This window comes from Cibotium barometz, chromosome 47, assembly GCF_041138505.1.
Source record: "Cibotium barometz isolate CiBa-2024 chromosome 47, ASM4113850v1, whole genome shotgun sequence".
Classification (NCBI taxonomy): Eukaryota; Viridiplantae; Streptophyta; class Polypodiopsida; order Cyatheales; family Cibotiaceae; genus Cibotium; species Cibotium barometz.
The window spans coordinates 45,262,460-45,284,383 of NC_141092.1; the positions used below are offsets into that span (position 1 = coordinate 45,262,460).

General features: G+C 44.6%; 1 protein-coding gene across 1 annotated transcript; it reads right to left on the reverse strand.

The window, feature by feature from the left end:
• Positions 1-1,568: 1,568 nt before the first annotated feature.
• Positions 1,569-21,605, reverse strand: LOC147611745 (transcription factor TGA2.2-like). Its single transcript, XM_086784791.1, has 11 exons — positions 21,045-21,605; positions 15,536-15,639; positions 15,377-15,453; positions 15,077-15,277; positions 14,885-14,965; positions 12,341-12,400; positions 12,178-12,255; positions 12,018-12,060; positions 3,465-3,736; positions 2,344-2,580; positions 1,569-2,255 (listed from the first exon to the last, which is right to left on the reverse strand). The coding sequence occupies exons 1-11, from the start codon at positions 21,116-21,118 to the stop codon at positions 2,109-2,111; spliced, it is 1,374 nt and encodes a 457-aa protein (XP_086640917.1). The 5' UTR covers positions 21,119-21,605; the 3' UTR covers positions 1,569-2,108.
• Between the last annotated feature and the right edge of the window lie 319 nt (positions 21,606-21,924).

Below are 21,924 nucleotides of genomic sequence, written 5' to 3' on the forward strand. Positions count from 1 at the left end.
TCACATGATAATCATCTGCTATCCAGATGTATATTTTCTATTTTCTTTCCAATTCCTCCATGGTACCACTGTACCACTTATAGGTCTTCTGTAGACGTTAATGTCTCTCTCTCTCTCTCTCTCTCTCTCTCTCTCTCTCTCTCTCTCTCAAATATGACAGTACATGCATGGCTATTTACAGAAACAACACTTACTGTGTTATTTCCTTCCACCCAGACTCCCATCACCTCCAATGCAAGACATTAATATAACTCTCTCTCTCTCTATATATATATATATATATTAATGCTTGAAACAGACAGTAGACCCATCGAGCTTCGCGCACTCCGTTTCAAAGATGGGAGGTAGACTCCTATCTAAATGCAGCATCAGATGAAGTAGATGAGAAGGCATTTCATCAAGCACTATTGGAAGCACTCCACTGTAAATGGCAATCATCAGAAAAAAGGGCTAAATTTGAATATTATGGCTCATCACATACTCAAGTGAAGAAGACAATGCTCAGAAATACATATGCATGCCTATTCCCGCCAATGCAAGGAGAGGTCTTGCACTTATCCGGACTAGGTCACACACACTCGAGATTGAAAAAGGAGCATGGAGCAATATCCCAAAAGAGAAAAGACTATGAAAAGTATGCACTTTGAGAGCAATGGAGACTAGGAGAGGTCTTGCACTTATCCGGACTAGGTCACACACACTCGAGATTGAAAAAGGAGCACGGAGCAATATCCCAAAAGAGAAAAGACTATGCAAAGTATGCACTTTGGGAGCAGTGGAGATGGAGGAACATGTCCTTTTAACATGCCCACAATATGACCACATAAGAAAGGACTTTAATACCATTCTAGAAGGATATCATGACTTGGTGGATCTGCTCACACATGCCAAGCTTGCTGCTGTAGGCATTTATATCACCAAGATTCTTAAACATCATGGCTACCTTACAGCACAATGCGACCATATGACAAGCTCCATATCACTCCCATGAAGGGAGAAGGCTTTGTATTTCCCTCCAATGAAGGGAGGAGGCTTTGTTTTCTTGTTTCTTACAGCTTTGTAATAATTTCGTGGAGGTCCCATGGGCCGTTTATCGGCTCCTAGAGGACGATAATACATTCTTCTTCTTCTTCTTCCTCTCTCTCTCTCTCTCTCTCTCTCTCTCTCTCTCTCTCTCTCTCTCTAAAATGGTTTAAGTATATTTCCTAACTATGCAATATGTACCACCATTTTACCTTTTCCATTGCATGTTGTTGTGGAAGTTCACACGGGCCCACTTGTTGCACCTTATAAAACCAAGCTGCTAAGCATGCCAGTTACATCACTGACCATGTCTGTCTCAAAACCCCTCCACAAGCAGCCATTGCGTTTACATATAAAAAATCCAGACCACACTTATCCACAGAGTCAAAAAAACCTGCTTGTTCTGATGCCCTTGCCCTGACGGTTAAAATCAGGCATTTGTAAGTGTGAGTAGGTTTCACTGAAGTACTACTTGCAATATATCATGCCATCATCTTGAGAGGGACTTCAATAAAGACTCAAAACGATTATCATGCACACCAGAATGCAGAAAGCCCTCAAATAAAATATACAAAACAAGCTATATGAGGATGTCACCTGACAGCAGTAGCCACAAAGAGGACCAATGTGTGTCTGATTATTTAGTTTCTACATGTTAACAAATATCCTGATTAACTTTGACCTGAGCCTTACAGAAGTCTTACAATCTGGCAATTTGATGTACAGATTTACCTTAGGCACCCACCACATAGGTTTCATCCATTCAATAAGGAAGCGATTTTTGACACCACAGTGATCTTACTAACAGTACGTTCTCATCATTGGAATTGCTGCCTTCGACGACCATACAACAGCTTCATTGACCCATCAAGTTTGGCACTACCATTAACAGCTCCATAAACTTCCTTGTGAACAATGCTATGAACATAACTAACCACAATATAAGGTTCCCGCAATGTTCCATGTGAACCCATTCTACATCAACTAACAGCCCTTCAGTCCATAGTCTATTCCATCTTCTTTCTGAGCTCTCATAAACCAGGAACCCATTAGTTTGAACCCTACTAAATAGTCCTCTAAATCTCTCATTCTCGTGGCCGGGCTACCCAAAGAGAGCTCAGAGCACGGAGTCGTGAGAAGTAGTCACCCATAGCCAGCAGACCCCTTGCTGCCTGACGTGTTGTGAGAATGCGATTCATCTGCTGAAGAGTCTGTTGCCGGAGGTTGTCAGCCTGAGGAAAAAAACATTAGCATTTTGTATGATATCATCACCCCAAACTAAATGCATAGTTTCAGCACACAATGACAAAAAATACAGACCTGGCGCACAAAGTTCTCGAGTGTCCCAAGTTTACCCATGGCCATGGCCATCTGTCCCATATAATTTGCCACATTTGAAGTTCCAAGTGAGCCAGCAGCCAAGGTATCAGCCAAGTTCTGCTGTAAAGCTTCCATTCCCTGAGACAACGCATCCTCAGCCTGCTGTGAGGATTGCTGCAGATTACATACTGCTAATAACTGCTGCTCTGTGAGTGGTTCCAGCTGAGGAATTAAGATCTGCTTCAAGCACATTGGTGTTAGAGCCTGCATTTGTTCTTTCAGCCAAATGTCTCCTCTATAAATGGTGTGTTGTAAAGAACAGAAAGGCATGGTATCATTGCAACCTAAACACGTAACTCAACAGTTCAACAGAAAAATGTTATTTGTGGGCATACATGCACATACATGTGTGTGTGTGTGTGTGTGTGTGTGTGTGTGTGTGTGTGTGTGTGTGTGTGTGTGCACGCGTGCAGGTGTGATATATATATATATATATATATATATATATATATATAGAGAGAGAGAGAGAGAGAGAGAATATAAATATTAACATCTACGGAAGACCTGTACCATGGATATACTCAGTGGAAAAGGTAATTTAAAAAAATGGAAAAAAACACCAATGCGCGCACGCGCGCGTGTGTGTGTGTGTGAGAGAGAGAGAGAGAGAGAGAGAGAGAGAGAGGGAGAGGGAGAGGGAGAGGGAGAGGGAGAGGGAGAGGGATGCATGGTGTTTGCATGCGCCAGTATAAGACCAAAAGTGTTACAATACATACATGAAATGACTGTATCATGGAATAAGATAAAACAATCTAGCTAAAAAGAAGAAAGCATCCGTGACATAACAATGTGTGTGTGTGTGTGCATGTGTGTGTGTGTGTGAGAGAGAGAGAGAGAGAGGAAGAGGGAGGGGGAGGGAGAGAGGTGTGGTGTTTGCATGCGCCAGTACGAGACCAAAAGTGTTACAATACATCGATGAAGTAACTGTATCATGGAATAAGGTAAAACAATCTAGCTAAAAAGAAGAAAGCATCCACCGTGGTAAAAAAATATTACATGTATCCGTGTCGTAGCCGAAACATGAGAGAGAGAGAGAGAGAGAGAGAGAGAGAGAGAGAGACCTTCAGAAGTTCGGAAGGACGAAAACCACCCATCCACATGAAGCAACGCTCTGCTGGTGTCTTCCACATACCAGACACAATATGGAAAACATCTGCTTTCACAGCAATTCCTTTCAGCCGGAAAAGCTCGTCGTAATGTGCAACACCATTGTCCACAAGCACACGTAAATCATTATCAGTCACATGTCCAGCTAAAGCAGACCGCAGCTCAGATATTTGTCTATTCTGCTCCTCAACCCAGCGTGCATGGTCCATATCAAATGCAAAAACACCTAATAGAAGCCAGGACCAAAAAAAGAAAATCTTAATATCACTATTGATCACTAGCCCCAAACGAATGCAGGACTAAAACTCTCTCTCTCTCTGGGAATTCTGTTCAATTTGTTGACTGGTCTACATGGTACCTACTGTACGGGTACTTGAGCGCATGTTCAATATTATATGTACAATGCATACTGTACCTTCTCTACTCATACCAAATAAGCACAGTTGCTAGATTTCACGGGGACTTTTACACATCCAGAGCATACTGGTTGCCTCCCATCTGCTGTCTCAGCATGGAGCGCCAACCCCCCCCCCCCTCCTCTTCCTTCCCCCCATTCTCTCTCTCTCTCTCTCTTTCTCTCTCTCTCTCTTTCTCACACACACGCACGCACGCACGCCCGCGCACGCACGCGCGCGCACACACACACACACACACACACACACTGATTCTTTGGTCCTCTCCTGGCAGCTAGTATTGCAAGGGGGACAGCCAGCTCTTGAGAGCCCTCACCAACAACAGCAGGAAGTACACCGGGGCCAAAAGTCCACCCACACCCGTGGTGTCATGAGAAAGAAAGAAAGAAAGAAAGAAAGATATATGAGGTGTCTACTAAAGACCCAATGGGCCTATGAGACCAAAGTGATACAATAATGTCCATGGCATATCCCATCATGGAATGGAAAATAAAACAGAAACAAAACATAAACATAGCTATCTCACTCGGGTGATACAAAACTGTCTATGGAAACTCATCATGGAATACTAGGAACATAGAAACATGACAGCAGCATCAGCTCCCAGTAGATGGTATACAACTCTCCAAAATATCAAGCATGGGGATATTGATGGGCCCCTCGAATTAGGCACTTCCAAAGGGTTGCCTTGGCTGTCCATTGTGTTAAGTGTGCTAGAAGCGGGGTGTCCAATACACAGGTTCGTTTCCCCACTAAGAAGAGGGAAATAACCGTGCTCTGATACCAATGAAACCGATCCCATCAAGTGGGAATAGACTCCGTTGGACACCCACACGCGTAATTGCACAACTTAAATATCACAATTTGAATGGACAACTTAATAACAACTGAAAATGAAATGAAATGAAATGTTGATAGATGGACACTAGCACTGGGGCCGGAACGGGCCGAACCCCCCCCCTCAATATATGATATATTATTGGGAGTATTTAACAAATACAATGCTCCATGGGTTCAATGAACCAGATGATATCCATGTACAACTGAGATGAATACAGTACCAAACAAGAAACTCGAAGTAGACGTTCGAAGGAGTGCGACCCACTTGAGTGATCAAGTCTCTACGGTCCTGTGCCTTCACTGGAATCCGCGGAGAGCGCCCCACTGGTGTTCCAAGACCACGCACAAACAGGCGCTCCCGTACTAACGCCTGGCTCTTCCGATCTCGGCACCCATGGACCGTGCTTCTCCAAAAGCTTGGACTACCCGGCACCGAACGGGTGTTAGCGGTAGAGAGAATCCTTTATCAGATTTACATCAAAATCCTCTACTTAAATCTGAATCCACTTACTTGTAGGTCGCTAATGGAAGACAAATACCAAAGGCGTTTGTTAGCGGTAGAGAGAATCCTTTATCAGATTTACAGCAAAATCCTTTACTTAAATCTGAATCCACTTACTTGTAGCTCGCTAATGGAAGACAAATACCCAAGGCGTTTGTGTGCAGCTACTTGAGAGGGACACCAGGGCACAACAGCCTGTCGAGGAGGATGAGGAGGAGCTGCCTGTGGAGAAGGTGTAGCCACTTGAAGAGTGAAGAGGAAACCTGGCTCCAGCCGCCTGCAAGGTAGAGGGAGCAGCCCACCAGCGTGTAGCCACCTGAGAAAGGCGAAGAGATGCAATCGCCTGGAGCGCAGCCTACTGGTAGAACACAGTCGCCTGAGGATGCAGAAGCCGCCTGGCTGCAGTGGAGAAGGGGCAGCCATCTGCAAGGGAGGAGGCGGCGGCTGCGGGAGGCGGCGCAGCTGCCAGCTGAAGAGGAGCCACCAGCTGAAGAGGAGCCGCCTGGCTGCAGAGGACAGCCGTCTGAGGGTGAGCAGAAGCCGCCTGCTGAAGAGGATGCAGCCGCATGTAAAGGAGGAGGCGCAGCCTGCTGGACAGAGGGAGCAGCCGCTATGGAGGGGAGACAGCCGCCTGCTGGAGAGGAAACGGCCGCCTGTTGTAGAGAAGGTACAGCCGCTTGCAAGGAAGGAGGAGCAGCCGCCGATGGAAAGGAGGAGGCGCAGCTTGCTGGACAGAGGGGGCAGCCGCTATGGAGAGGAGACAGCCGCTTGCTGGAGAGGAAACAGCCGTGTGCTGAGGTGGAGGTGGCGCAGCCTGAGGAGGAGGAAGCGCACAGTCGTCTCTTTGTAGGTGATTGGAGGAGAAGCACACGACCACAGCTGGCCGGCTCCCCACACTTGCATGGGGGCGGCGAGCTTCAAGGAGTGGTGTGGGTAGGTGGCCATGCACCTACCCCCACACACACAAAGGGTTAAGTGTGGGGTTTCCCTCCCCACCTTGGCCCACACGTGGGTGCCCATAATGGGTGCCCACTTTTAAATGAATGTGAACTTACAACCTTATAAAATTAAAGGTTAGAAAGGAAAGCTATTAAACCAACAAGTGCAATACACTTACCACCTATTCAGATGCAACAAGACTCGTCAGAAGACAGAGCAAACTTCATGACTCACTGGCAGGCGTCCCCGCTCAGTAAGTGGCACTTCAAGCAGGCAAACACAAGAATACAAGTCATGCGAAAACAGTTTCAAACATGCTGCATGTGCAAATAGTATCATGGACATATCTCCTGTTCATGAAACAAGTACAAAACATCTGTCGGCACAAAAATGGCACGACAGAAAACATAAATCTCGGTCTTCCTATGGAGTGACAGTCCCATAAGTAAAACACAGTTCCAGGCACGAGCCTCCCTATGGAGTGACAGTCCCATAGGCAAGACACGGCACAAATACTGGCTCTTCCATGGCGTGACAATCCCATGGATAGAACACAGTTCAGGTCATACACGGGTGGCACCAGTTTGGCTCCCGTCCATACGACACCATCCTGCTAACACACGGGTGGCACCAGTCTGGCTTCCGTCCATGTTAAGCAAAAATACTGGCCCCTTCACATGAGACACCGGCTTGGCCTCAAGTGAACGAGACACAAATCTGGAGATGGACCAAATGGTCAGCCAATTGGTGACAATATGGACACTTATTTGTCCACGACAAGGCCGACTGCTGGTCACCCAATCCATAGGTGTTTTCAAAGGCCTATACAAGGCATCATTGCTCATTGTTGTGACTCATTCAGTCCAGCCAAGGACTAGGTCATAGACTAGGTGTAGTTAGGTGAACTTCTACCTTTTCCAAGACAGCCTATGGCTGTAGGACTTGTAATACCTTTTTCCACATTATAATATACTGAATACTCAGCTCTCTCTCTCTCTCTCTCTCTCTCTCTCTCCCCTCTATCTCTCTTGCTGCGTCTTGCATCAGGGTGTTCCAGGATGGTGTTTAGGGCTGAAAGAAGACTACCAGAGCTTCCGCATGTGACATTGGTATCAAAGCATAAGGCTCAACAAGGCTAAACATTGATTCAGTCCCAGATGAAGGTGCACAGGTCCAAGGTACACAGGAAAGTGCGCAGGTACGAGGCCCAAGGAAAGGAACACAAGACATGGAAGAATTCCCAAGAGTTTGGTTGGTGGTGTTCCACAAAACCCAAGGGAATGGCAGTCCTATGAGTCGGGTGCCACTTGAGGCACACCAGGAAAGGCTTTCAAGCAACGGTTGCAAGGGAGGATGATCCTCCAAGGGGTGGAGTGAGAGTGCCTGACTCAATACAAGCCGGGTTTTCAATGAAAAAGGTTGCTAGGAAGGGAAGGATGACAAGTTGGGACTCCATGAATAGATAATGGGATGATGACAATCATCCAAGAGCAGAAGTTGAAATCCCGTCATCAAGTTTAGCAGAAGGCGAGATGTCATGTGCAAGACATGTGCAAGGCTGATCCCAGAGCTGATTCTTGAAGGGCCAACAGATAAAGAACATGAATAGAACCAAATTAGGAGCTTGTGTTGCTTGTATGGGCAAGGAAAACCTTGTGGAGAGAACCAAAGGCTGTCGGCCAGCACTGAAGTGGGTCTATCTTCTGTCGGCTGCAACATATGGACATTTATTTGTCCCAGACCTGGCCGACCACTGGTCGGCCAGTCCAAATGTATTTTCAAAGGCCTATATAAGGCATCATTGCTCATTGTTGTGACTCTATTCAGTCCAGCCAAGGACCGGGTCATAGGCTAGGTGTAGTTAGGTGAACTTCTATCTTTTCCAAGGCAGCCTATGGCTGTAGGACGTGTACTACCTTTTTGTACATTATAATATACTGAATAGTCAGCTATCTCTCTCTCTCTTCTCTATCTCTCTTGCTTGCGTTTTGCATCAGGTTGTTCCAGGATGGTGTTTAGGGCTGAAAGAAGACTCCGAGAGCTTCTGCATGTGACAACCAAGCTACTAAGATCCTACCAAATTGGGTCAAGTGAAGTCTGTGAAGAGTAGTTGAGGTACTAGGGAAGATGTCCCAGTGTTGTCGTTACAGCTCTAGCAGACAAATTGTACTTCTCCTTGTCCCAGTGTTGTCGTTACAGCTCTAGCAGACAAATTGTACTTCTCCTTGCCCTTATCATTTTGCTTCTCCATGTTCTTTAGGTAAGTGTGTGTTCATATTTCTTGATGACATACTTATATTCTCAGCCACTGCGGAGCAGCATGAGAAAGATGTAGAGAACGTCTTGCAACTTTTGTGAGATAATGGGCTCTACGTAAACGCAAAAAAGTCTATCTTCGGCATTACAGAGGTTCAATACTTGGGCTATATCATCAGTTCCGCTCGGATTCGATTGGACCCCTCGAAGGTTCAAGAGATCTTGGATTGGGACATCCCTCAGACCGCCCAAGAGATCAGTTCTTTCATAGGTCTTTGTCAAGCCTACAACACTCATGTTCACCAGTTTTCCAACCTTGCAACACCTCTCACCGACTTGCTCAAGGGGATGAAGACTCATAGACAAAAAGTCACAATCATAGGCAAGGCACTTGATGCATTCCGTGCACTCCAGAAAGCAACCTCACAAGGTTAGCATCTTAGGATGAACCTTTCGAGGTCATTACCGATGCCAAGAATGTAGCCATAGATGCAGTTCTTCAACAGGACAATAGACCTGCGGCCTATACAGTAGACAGTTGGATGTCGCCGAAAAGAATTATTCGGTTTATGACAAAGAGCTTTTGGGTGTGATCACAGCGCTCAAACATTGGAAGCCTTTTCTTTATGGACAAGTTTTCTCAGTCAAAACAAACCACCAAGCACTTAAGAAGCTTCAAACTATGCCAAGTGTCCAGTGGAATGATCGGCAAGCCAGATGGAGTCAGATCTTCCAACAATTTAGAGGAATGATCGCCTGGTAAGCATAACCCAGTCGCAGATAACCCAGTCACAGATGCTCTTAGTCGAAAGGCCAGCATCCAGACCATGGAGGAGTCTACCATTCTCGAAATCACTGGGAAAGACTTAGATAGCATGAAAGATCAGTATGTCGATTCCCCTGAGTTTTGTACTCAATACAGTTTGGTCCTCACCTCTGAGCCTGGCCATTACTCAGTAGAGAACAGTTGGTTGTTCTACAAGAACTGCCTCTCTGTCATCTAGGAAAAGCGAGCAGCTCTTCTCCATGATATCCACCATGACTCCTTAGTTAGAGAACATAGAGATATCAACAGTACCCTCGAGAAATTGGAATGGTCCTTTTATTGGCCAAAAATGAGACATGATGTTTATTCACATGTTCAAGCCTATAAGATTTGTCAAAAAGTTAAGATTTCACATACGAAAAAGGCTGGGTTCCACATATGAAAAAAACTGGGTTACTTCAACCTTTGTCTATCCCCAATGGACCTTTCATCGACATTTCTATGGACTTTGTAAGGCCTCTACCAGCATCCACCGGATCTCGTAACACTCAATGTTTTACCATTGTGGATCGCTTCAGTAAGTTCTACATGCTCATCCCATGCAAGCATATGGCCACAGCTGAGAACGTAGCTCGCCTTTTTCTCAAGCATTGGTACCCCATTTGTGGTTTGCCTAGCACCATCACATTGACGGGATTCCAAGTTCACCTCGCATTTTTGGAGGACATTATTCGAGAACTTTGGGACCAAGTTACAGTTGTCTAGTGCGTTCCATCCACAAACACTCTGAACTATAGTGCATGGTGACAAGATGGCTCATCATCAATGCAACATTGTATAGCAATAGAATCCTTTAGGATTTGATGTTTGTCGTACGTCGTGACCCCATTGTAATCCTCAATCCAAGATATGTCAGGCACGAGCTACGTTGGTCATTCCTCAGCCTTAAAGAGAGTCAGTCAGTCAGTCAAAGTCCCTTAACCCACTTGGAGAGAATTATTCATGCATAGAAGCCTTCGTGTTTGCATCAGGACATGTTTGCATTTTGCATAGCATTCATCCCATATGCATATAGACCACCTAGACCATTGCAGAAGCCTCAAGATATTATCCAATATTTTATCCTATTTATTTGACATTTTTCCCATATTTTTTCAGCATTTAATACCATTATTTCACATATTATCTAGTCGTGTAGCTTCATGAAACCAATCGACCAGTTTTCCAACCAACCGACCAGCCAACATACCCATACCAATAGCATCGCTTCTTGCATTCATTCATCATTTAGACATCAGCCTTCAAGTGTTACATCCTTCAGCAGAAGGAGCACCAACGATTGAGCATCCAGCCCCTCATCATCAAAACGCAACACCATTCAGCATTCAGCCACTTCAGAACCTTGCGTTTTCAGCATATACACAGTTTTCAGCATTCATTCATTCATCGTTTTGCTACAGCCCTTCCAGTGAAGGTAAAACGCATTCATACATTCATTTTCAGCATACATACACAGCCTAGAACAGTCCCAATCAGCCCCATCTCTCAGCCTCAGATTTGCAGCCTTCCTACATTCCATTGGAAGAGTGCATAGGCTTGAGATCAGTCATCATTGGTGCTTCTACAGCCATGTACAGTTCAGCCCGACTCTTGGTCTTTCAGAGATCTTGTGTTTGGCTTATCTATAGTCCAAAGTCAGTCCTCAGTCATTCTCTTCAAAGATAATAAAGCAAATACTCCTAGCCATAGAAGGGGGTCCTTCAGTGGGTAATTTGGGACCCAATAAGGTGTACAGATCTATCTCTCTCTCTCTCTCATCTCTTAAAGTTTGAAGTGATAAAAGTGGATTTATAAAGACTCATGAAACTCAGGATAAAGAAGGCAGTGTGAGACTTGTGTGTGACAGGATCCTCCATTACACATAATTCCGCTACATGTTACATCGAGAACAAAGGTGCTGAAAACTGTTTATCAAAGTATAATCCTCATCTTTAAGCTTCCACATGTTACACCTTCTATCATGTGCATACCCTAATCCGGATGCAAAATGACATGCTTCCCAATTGCAGCCACCTTTTAGGAAAAATCCAAGGGCGAGTAAGGTCCAATTAGGCAGCCTGATAGACACCTGGATGTGCCCAGGCTGTGCACCAATAGATGAGACATTAAACGGGCACAGTATGGAGATGTTTAGTGCCCGTTTTGATGATATTTTTGGGTGTGAAAACTCATCACCGACCAGCATACAACCTGACATCAGATCCATATATAAAGGAAGGTCAAGGAACATTTGCACGCACTCAGACGAGACTTTTAATATTCTTTACTCCTAGTAAGCATAATTCTTACAAGTGGTATCAAAGCTAGGCTCACGGACATTATGCTCACATGCGCCTTTTTTTCTTTTTAATCCAATGACTCTTTTTCTTAGCTCTCTCAGCTTGTAGGTGCATCCACGCCGCTCATGCCCAGTAAATCTTCTATGCCAGTGCATGTGTACCAACTCATGCCTTTCAGAAAAAACTGAACACTACAGCAAGAGCAGGCCTGAGATCAACTAAAGCTCAGCCTGAGCAAAGCAAGAAAATCAATCATGTGCTGGCCAAGTAGCCCTACCAATTTTGGTACATTAATATGTAGCAGTCTTTTAGCATGATCAAGCACCTACAGGCTGATGGGTCCAGCCAGATACAATCCATGCACTATCTGAGCTCTCTTAAAATTGGGAAAAAAAACTGTAGTAGGAAAAGAAACGATTCTCTAATCAATGCAGCCAGAATCTGCAATGTACCTGGATGACTGTGATCTCCAGAGGAGCCCGCCATGTACATTCCCTGTAATTCACATGAAAGACTGGGTGAGCATAACTGGTTCCCTGCATACTTAAATCCCTAAATCTCATTGTCTAATGGAAACAGGTGGCATTCACATGCTGCTGCAAGCCATCTTACCTGTTGCCTAACTCGTTCAAGTTCTTGTTCGAGTTGGTTAAGCTTCACACGGCTCGACTCCAGCTGTTGCACGTAAGCCTGCATAACAAGTGGATGCCTTTGTCAGTTAAATTGAAAAGCATAAGCTTAGATATTGCACAAGCCGCGTTGCAAGCTTGCTTACCTTCTTCCTCAAGCGGCTTTTGCGAGCTGCTTCACGGTTTTGTGCCAAACGTCGAAGGACCTTAAAAGAAATAAACACATACCCCAAAAAAAACCTAAACCATTAACATTGCATGTATGTTAGGAAAACAAAGATTGGTTCATTAAAAAATCGTGGTGTCCCCAAACAAAAAATTGGAGCTTAAATGTGAGAAGACAGTGAGTGCATGTGGTTATCAAAAGACAAAAGAATCCAGCATAAGACTCGTTCATTCAAAAATCGTGGTGTCCCCAAACAAAAAATTGGAGCTTAAATGTGAGAAGACAGTGAGCACATGTGGTTATCAAAAGACAAAAGAATCCAGCATAAGACTTGTTCATTCAAAAATCATGGTACTTCCCCTGAAAAGCATAGAAAGCATCCTCTTTGCAATGAATCTATAAGCAAAAAAGGCATCAATATTATTGGGAGGTTGCACGGTCAACACAAAACCCACCCAGACCATATTAACCATGGGGATCCTAGGCACAGTAGGCGTGCGCCGTGCGCTCACACAAGATAGGCACAGTACGCCTCATTGTCAGTCCTAGGGGTTGTGTGCGTACCCACCATCCATGGGGCATCCCACAATCCACTTGCCAGTGAAGTGCTGGAATGGCCAAAATGGGGAAAGACCTAGCTGACCAGTGACAAGCCGGGCCAGCTAGATTTGGAAACCTAGGGGATGGCATGCTACAGGAGCAAAGACCTGAAAGGTGTCAAAACAGTTTGGGGGATGGCATGCTACAGGAGCAAAGAAGGTGTCAAGACAGTCTGTAAGCAACCTTAGGCAAAATGGACAATTAAATAGTAATTGCATTCACACACAACAAAGAAAAGGGTCCGAATGGCTGGGGGGGCCCTTGCAGCGTTTTTTTTTTTTGGCTTCATATGAGAGTGTGAAAGTACAAACGGCTGACAGAACTTTACTTTTTAACTCACCATGTGCTCATGCAGTTTCACAAAACAGGAACCCAGCAGAGTTTCCTGCACCTTTCAAGATTCCATCAGGGTCACCTGCATGTTACCCTCTGCTGCAAAGGGGCACCTTCTGCTGGCTGCATTTGCAAGATGCAGGAGTGGGCTGCATTATGCTTTCTACAGGGTGGTGGCTTGACGGATGATAACTAAAAGGGTTTGGGGGCATTTTATCACCTTCATGCTGGACAGCCAGCAGCCAACTGCTGGTCATTGCTGATAAGACTGGTGATAAGACTTATGTTTTAACCCTGTATTGCCCCTTTTTTCAGGAACTTACCCAAAGACCTTGCACTGGGCCGCTGTTTTGAGAGCCAGGCCTCTGTAAGCAGTTCCTCTGGTAGGCTGCTTCTGATCACCCCCTCCTTGGCACGCTCCTGGAGCACTTTCCCACCTTCGTTCTGGCATCTCTACCTGCACCTGCCCAGGTTCTTCCTTACCCACAAGTTCCCAGCTTATTTATTCTTAAAAGCCAGTGCCTCCAGGAAGCTATAAACCCTCATAGGCGTGCATCTACACCAACCCTGTAGGCAGACCCAAACCTACACTCGATCAACCACATCCGTTCCGTGAGTGGTCACAAAGGTTTGTTAAACTCTACAATTACCCCGACTAGCCTGTACATGTCCTCATGAAGCCATTACATATGTATCTGAGGACTGATGCATGTGACAAAACGGGACCAAGAGATTGAACTCCTTGAGCAATAAGCTCGATGGCCACCGCCAGTAAGCTGATGTGGATGGGAAACGGTGGAAACGGTGGAAAGGGGGGTAACATGGACCACATGCGGGCACATTGCCCTGGGGTCTCGACTCTGAAGAGCATAACAATCACCTAGAGCAGCCTTGCATTACAAGAACTGATGTGATCGCCCACCTTGCCCATAGCTGTGGTACCCTCTAACATAGGTTACATATACCTGTAAGAGCTGAACCAATATTCCCTCTTTGCAGCATTGGAGACTTTCCCTTGGCTGAAACCTTCGCAATGAGAAATCAACCCAATCATTAGCGCTATAGGTTTTTCACCTCAAGTACCCATCTTCGGAGTCTTCAATGCATACAGAATATCCAACCCTTCCTTCCACTAACACGCTTGTCCTTAGCTAAAAACCTCTTCCTCGTAATGCTTACCTTTTCCCCAGTAAAGTCTTTTCAAGCCTATCATTCCATTTGATCAGATATTCATGTGCTCTATATGCCAAATATGTCTCCTACAAGAGGCTTCTAAGGTCTTTTGAGGCCTATCATTCCATTTGACCAGATATTCATGTGCTCTATATGCCAAGAATGCCTCCTACAAGAGGCTTCTAGCCTTGCATTTACCAATGCCCGATAGATGAGGCACCTTAGGCTTCACACCCCTTAGAGTAACATATCCATATTTCCTCTCCGAATCATTGTATCCTACCCCTTGGTTCAAACCTTCACATTACGAATCAAGTCAGTTGCTACCAGCAAGCACAAAACAACAATATGTACATAGATGCATCTATCGAGAAATGAAGTCTTGAATACTCTACAGTGGGGGTTGAAGATGAATTACCTTGGAGTCTGTAATCTTTCCACGTTCATGATCAGAAGAACCTGATGCTATCGCTAAGTCACCACGACCCCCATTCTCCAGCTAAAAACAAGTAGAGAAGAAGCTTTCCAATCAAGAAGCAGGTAGCTTGATACAAAAATTAATGGTATTCTTTAAGGATTTAAATGGACCATCAAGTGGGGCAAAACTTACCCTGTTATTGTCCTTAGTCTCTCCTTCCATACTTGTAGAGGTCTCTGCTCTAGGACTATGATCAGCCCAGTTCTGGAAGTGACGGCCTGGTGGCGATTCAAAGCCCATACGGATGTTATGATTGGCAGGTGTGTTCTGTACAGATTGTGACTCTGTGCTGGCTTCAGACAAGGAGCTCACTTGAGAGGCCTGACGATTATCCTGCTCACCATCATAACACCAAATTTAAAAAAAGCAAGATTCAATTACAAAACCCTTGAACATGGATCACAGGAGGTAAAGATGTTCAGTTTACTCTACCTCTTGTCGCACGTCGAACCGAAGAGGAATGGCAGGCAAAATGTTAGCAGTGCCTGTATAGTTTGTTTGATAGAAACCTACACAAGCTCGTGATAATTCAATAAAATAGTTGATTTAATAAAAGCTAATAAACAAAAAGTTCAACAGCTTTTCTCTCACCTTTGTCAAGAAAGCCTGCTCCTTCAGTCAACCCACCAAGGGTGACCTGTTGATTGATCTTTCCAAGGCCGAAGATCTCTGAACACTTAGCTTCTGAGATGTCTCTGTTATCCAAAGAATAAAATCCTTTAAGCCTAAGCCTCTCTCTCTCTCTCTCTCTTCTCTCTCTCTACACACACACACCCCGTCCCCCTGGGTGTGTGTATCCAAACCCATGTGCATGTGTGCTTTGAGAAAGAGGAGGGAGGAAGCAAAAACCTAGAGACAGGTAGAAAACTTATAAGAAACAATGCAATACAGCACATGCAAAACAAAGGTCAAAATGCCGTCAAAGCTGAGATGGGTGCAGCTCTACACCAGAGTCCAACGTCAATGGCCTTGTTGGCTCAAAATAACAGGAATATCAGGATAATTGACTGACTGTGAAAATGATGCCATTAGGCTGCCAGATTTCAAATGTCAAGCATTACAGAACAGCAGCAAATTAATAGATATGGGGTGAGCTTGGTGAGGCTGATAGATTGCGTAGATGGTAACATATTGGGATCCCCTTGCTTACTCCAAACACCTTTTCTAAGACAGCAAGAGTATTAAATGTCAAGGTACATGTCACAGAGATCAACATCAATCTATTGAATATACAACATAGATGCGGGAAACTCCCCAAAACAACTCTACACGAGCGTTTCAGCATACATAGCTGCAACCAAAACGCGTTTCCCTCCCAAATCGTTTCAGGGATATCCAAGACGGCGAGGAAACACCCGGGGAAACATTTCAGTCAACACCGAACATATGGGGAAACGTTCGGTCACATCAAGCTAAAATAACATGCATTCAGGCTTTACCCACATCCATTTTGTATAGCTTTGGGCTCATCATAGAGATATCAGCAATATGGTGGATTGAAATCCACGAGGACATTCTTCCAAAGACTCACTTTCTCGTGCATACTAACCCTGTCTCCCATTACTATGGTCTAAACAACTTTGTTTCCGCCCCGACCCCCCCCCCCCCTTCTGAAAAATCCGTTTCCATTTCCTAGTTTCCCACAACTCTAATATGCAATATGTTTGGAGGCCTTCAAATTGCATAGATGACATCAAGACCATACTAAATTTCCCATCATAGGAGGCTCTAGCATTACAGGCCATGTAAATTAGTATATACCTAGATGAATCCAGGAACATGCCCAAATTCACCTTATAAGAAAGTGCAATTTATAACCTCATGGTAGTCATCCACAAGACAATAAACCATCAACTCCATCATGCATAGTATGGACTAGATACTACGACATCCCTACTAACGTCATCAATGCCGAATAGTGGGTGTAGAACTTGGTATCGATATATGCTCCCACACACACCCCCCCCAACGTACCCACACACACACACGAGCATACATTCATACAAAGGTCTGTGTACCGAGTTTTTGTCAGAGCTCCGGAGATGCAGGGAAGACTCAGCCATAATGAAGCCTAGCACTAAGGATCATAACAAATAGAAAGAATTATTACAACAAAGAGGTAGTTGATAGGCCATATACACCACTAAAGTGTAACACACGGAAGCTCTGGGGGTCTTCTTTCAGCCCTAAACACTACTGGAAACATGCTGGAAACATGCTGATGCAAAACGCAGACATGAAGAGAGAGTAGAGAGAGAGAGATATGCTGGAAAATTCATTATATTCCTATGGTACAAAAAAGGTACCTAATTCTGCAGCCCTAGGTTGCCTTCATACAAAAGGTGAACATCACCAAAATCTGTCCTGACTCCTAATGCTGGACCCAACTCCTAGAGAGTTGAATGATTACAACTATGAGCACTCACGCCTTTACATAGGCTTCTTGAACCATAGATGAGCTGGCCAACTGCTGTCGGACCAGTCGACTGGGCACCTTCTTCCATAAACACTAGTCGGCCAACTTAAACGCATCAAGCCCTTGAATCCTCTTCTTCTGGTACAACCACCTTGCCTCTCTAGTACAGCCGACAACCCTGTATGCAGCCGACAGCACCATCCAACAGCCGACAGCATCCCATGCCTTCCATGCCCTTGCTCCTAGTCCAAACTAGTCACTTCTGTATCTTGTGCTCCAAGTCCTAGCTCTAATGGTCTTTTTATGGCTCCCTCTTCTGGATTAGCCCTGAGAATACAGATGAGCATGTCATGCACATGACATCCCCCTCTGCTAAACTTGATGACGGGATTCCAACTTGTTCCTTGGATGACTGTCATCATCCCAATCTTTTCCCGAAGTCCCTCTGTCATCCATCCATCCCTGGCAAACCCTTTTCTGTGAAAACTTGGCCCGGTCTCCAAAACCACTCTGTCTCTGAATAAGATCTATGTATCTGTTCCATCTAGTCCCCAATCCATTCCTGCCCTGACCCTGAACACTGTCTTGGTCTTCATTCTTGAGAAATGAGTCTGGCACTCTCACATCACCCCTTGGAGGATAATCCTCCCTTGGGACCGTTGCCCGATAACCTATCTGGCTCACAGGACTGCCATCCCCTCTGGCTTTGTGGAACACCACCAACAAACCTCCTAGGAGCTCTTCTCAATTCTGTGTTCCTTGCCTTGGGCTTCGTATCTGTGTACTTTCCTGTACCTTGGACCTGTACACCATCATATGGGACTGAATCAGTGTTAAGCTTTGCTAAGCCTGATGCTCTGATACCAATGTAACACGCGAAAGCTCTAGGGGTCTTCTTTCAGCCCTAAACACTCCTGGAAACATGCTGATGCAAAACGCAGACATGAAGAGAGCGTAGAGAGAGAGAGAGAGAGAGAGAGAGATATGCTGGAAAATTCAATATATTCCTATGGTACAAAAAAGGTACCTAATTCTGCAGCCCTAGGCTGCCTTCATACAAAAGGTGAACATCACCAAAATCTGTCCTAATGCTGGACCCAACTCCTAAAGAGTTGAATGATTACAACTATGAGCACTCACGCCTTTATATAGGCTTCTTGAACCATAAATGAGCTGGCCGACTGCTGTCGGACCAGCCGACTAGGCACCTTCTTCCATAAACACTAGTCGGCCAACTTAAACGCATCAAGCCCCTGAATCCTCTTCTTCAGGTACAGCCGCCTTGCCTCTCTGGTACAGCTGACAACCCTGTATGCAGCCGACAGCACCATCCAACAGCTGACAGCATCCCATGCCTTCCATGCCCTTGCTCCAAGTCCAAACTAGTCACTTCTGTATCTTGTGCTCCAAGTCCTAGCTCTAATGGTCTTTTTCTGGCTGCCTCTTCTAGATTAGCCCTGAGAATGTACATGAGCATGTCATGCACATGACATAAAGATAGAAAGAATTAACACAATATCAACTGGCGCCTTATAAGAAAGTGCAGTTTATAACCTCATGGTAGTCATCCACAAGGCAATAAACCATCAACTCCATCATGCATAGTATGGACAAGATACCACGGCATCCCCACTGACATCATCAGTGCCATGTAAATTAGATCCCTTTGCTTCATCCCTAACACCCTTGATCTCAACACCTCACATGTTGCTTGGTGCTGATCATACTATGCTATCCCAAAAATGCCCAACTCGGGCCTCAACGTGAAACTTAGATGAACTAACTGCCAGCAGACACATCAGGCCAATTGACTTCCATGAGGATGCAGTCAGGCTGCCCAACTCAATCCTGAGAGGGACAGAGAAAGTATCATATGAAGATAAAGTCTTTGCTAGAAGTTCAAGCCTACATCTGTTCCCTTTTTTCATAGTTGAGATCCTAACTTTTCTCATGAATTGTAAGCTTATTTGTGGTGTTTCCTAAGGGTAATCCTACTGGGATCAGTGCCTGGAACAGATGGGATGCTGGTAGTTGAGACGCCACTGGTTGTGTTAAGGCAAGCATGGTGCCAGTCTAGCCTCTAACAGAGGGATGCTAGGAATGGGACTATGTCAGGTGTCAGATGGCCTTGCGGAAGTGATTTTGTTAGCATAGGTAACGCATTCAGTTGTTTTAGGTCAGGTACTGATTTTCCCATCAGAGATATGCATCCAAATCAACCTATGTACAAACCTAATCCTCAATGTCACTCTGGCATTTGTTCCTTTTATCAAATAGGGCTACAAGTGGCCAGCACTCGCCTTATCTCTCAACGCATGCATCTATGCTAGTAAGGATGGGTGCGACAGCCAAGGTGGTGAATCCACCGACCATTGCATTATGTTCATGTGAGGTGTTGTTCACAATATCATGAATGAAACTGTCACTGAGAAGACTACAGTAAAAGCCTAGCTACTTCCCATGATGTGCAAACATTGGAGCGTTTCTGGCCTAGCAGTCAGGTAGACTTGCTCAAAAAACATCGCTGGATCAGCTTAAGGACATAGTTTGATTCCTTAAGAGACATGTATCACCTCATTGCAAAACGTTTCTGATCAAACAGATTTTCAAACACAACCGCATTCTCTCATCATCCCCTCCCATGACACATGCAAAAGGTCAGAAGCTTTAAAAGGGGTCAAGTTCAAAGCAGAAGAAAGAAACCCTTGCATTCATGCACGTGCTCCTCTACTCATATGTTGAATGTTTCACATATTAATACAAAAAGATACACATACAGAAATTAAAAGAGGGATTGGTGTACTATGAAAAGCACATATCCTAACAGGCATGTAACATCTGAGTAAGAGCATCGTGGTTTAGGAAGAGAATATACAAGAGGTGTTATGGTGCAAATTAAGGATCCATAACACCATGTCCAAGACCCCAATGATCATGAAACTGAAAGGGATTCGTGGAAGGCATGGGACCCTAGAAGAAGGCAATAACCCTAGGGCCTAAACCAAGAAGAGACTTTACAGCTAGACTCCCATTCACACACTAAGGTAAAACATAAGGCACCTCAAAGTGACTAGAGAACCCCTTTTTGCTCAGATACTCAACAATATGATAACCATTATCTCTCTATTCACAGGTTCCAAACACACATTTCTGGTCAAAGATTTCTTTTGACATGAGAAATGGGAAGTAAAACACCGATAGGCAGGGCTAATTTTGGACATAGGACATTACCTTCTATTTGGCGTTTTAGATCCTGCAGTTGCCCGCATTTTTGTGTTTTGGTGTACTTTTTGACAGCGAAATTTAGAAAAACAAAACTTTTCTGGTGTTCAAACAGCCCTAAAACATGCAAGACAGGCATCAAACACAACCTTGATGACTGGCACTTTGTCATACTGATTACTACGCTAAGCAAGTTAAATTAAGCGATACGACCATGCTAAATATCCATGACATCCCCAAAACAGTGTAGCTCAGAAAACATCATGGATAAGTATCAGCACATTAGGTAAGCCACAGTTCACATAAAAAGAGCTAAGCTAAACCAAAAATCACAGCATAGAGGGTTAGACTGCGACACATCAATACCTGCCTTTTCATGGAAGCTTTTTCAACAGATCTTAGCAATTAAGAGGGTTCAATTAGAAAGTACATTAATAGAGACTTAAGTGAAGGGAGCATTACATGGACGGTTGGAGAAAGCTCTGCATGCCGTGGCCAACACTTGGTAGTGCCAATTCCTGCCTGCTATTAGCCATTGGACCTCCCCACCATGCCTTCTCTCTTCTTGTGATGGCACTGTGCAAGCTGGGATGTGAAGATCAATGGTGGCGTTGAGCTGCAAAAGGTCCACAACAGCTCTTTTCTGTTTTCACTGTGCACCTGGGCATGAGCGGATTTGATCAATACATTAAAAGCCCTTTTACGGTTTTCTCAAAACAGTGCTGTCTGTAGCGCAACCCCTTTTGCTGCGGTCTAAACGCTAATTTCAGGAGCCTACAGAGCTCATCTCAAGCGCCTCAAGCTCGTGGCTATGGTGGGCTCGGAACTGTGAGAGAGAAATTGGGCGAAATGGGCGAAACAAAAGTCACCCAACAGCGTCTTTCACAATTAGAGGCCAATTAAAATTGCCCACAAAGCTCAACAGAAGCTACTGGCTATGGCGGAGAAAGCCCCCCCCAACTGATGACGAGAGGACGACGATGCACCAAAAAAATGACTCAGCTCATTTATCCTCGTTTTTCCGGATTTATAAAATACCCACCATTTCTACTGTTTTTTTATGAAAAGTCGTTAATAATATTACTCAATTTTTATTAGTTTAACAACAATAATATTTCCACCTTTGATAGTTATTATGGACCCACTATCTCTTTCCTAAAAACACCAAAATCATTGAAAATTATTACTACTGTTTTGCTGCCTCATTTTTCAATAAATTGCTTTTCATTTTTGCCCTTTTTGAAGACACCCAGTAATTAAAAAAGGACCCATTTTCCCTCTCTTTCTAGAACACCCACTTATCCCCCTTTTTTCCCAAATTATTAAAAACCATTCTTATTTT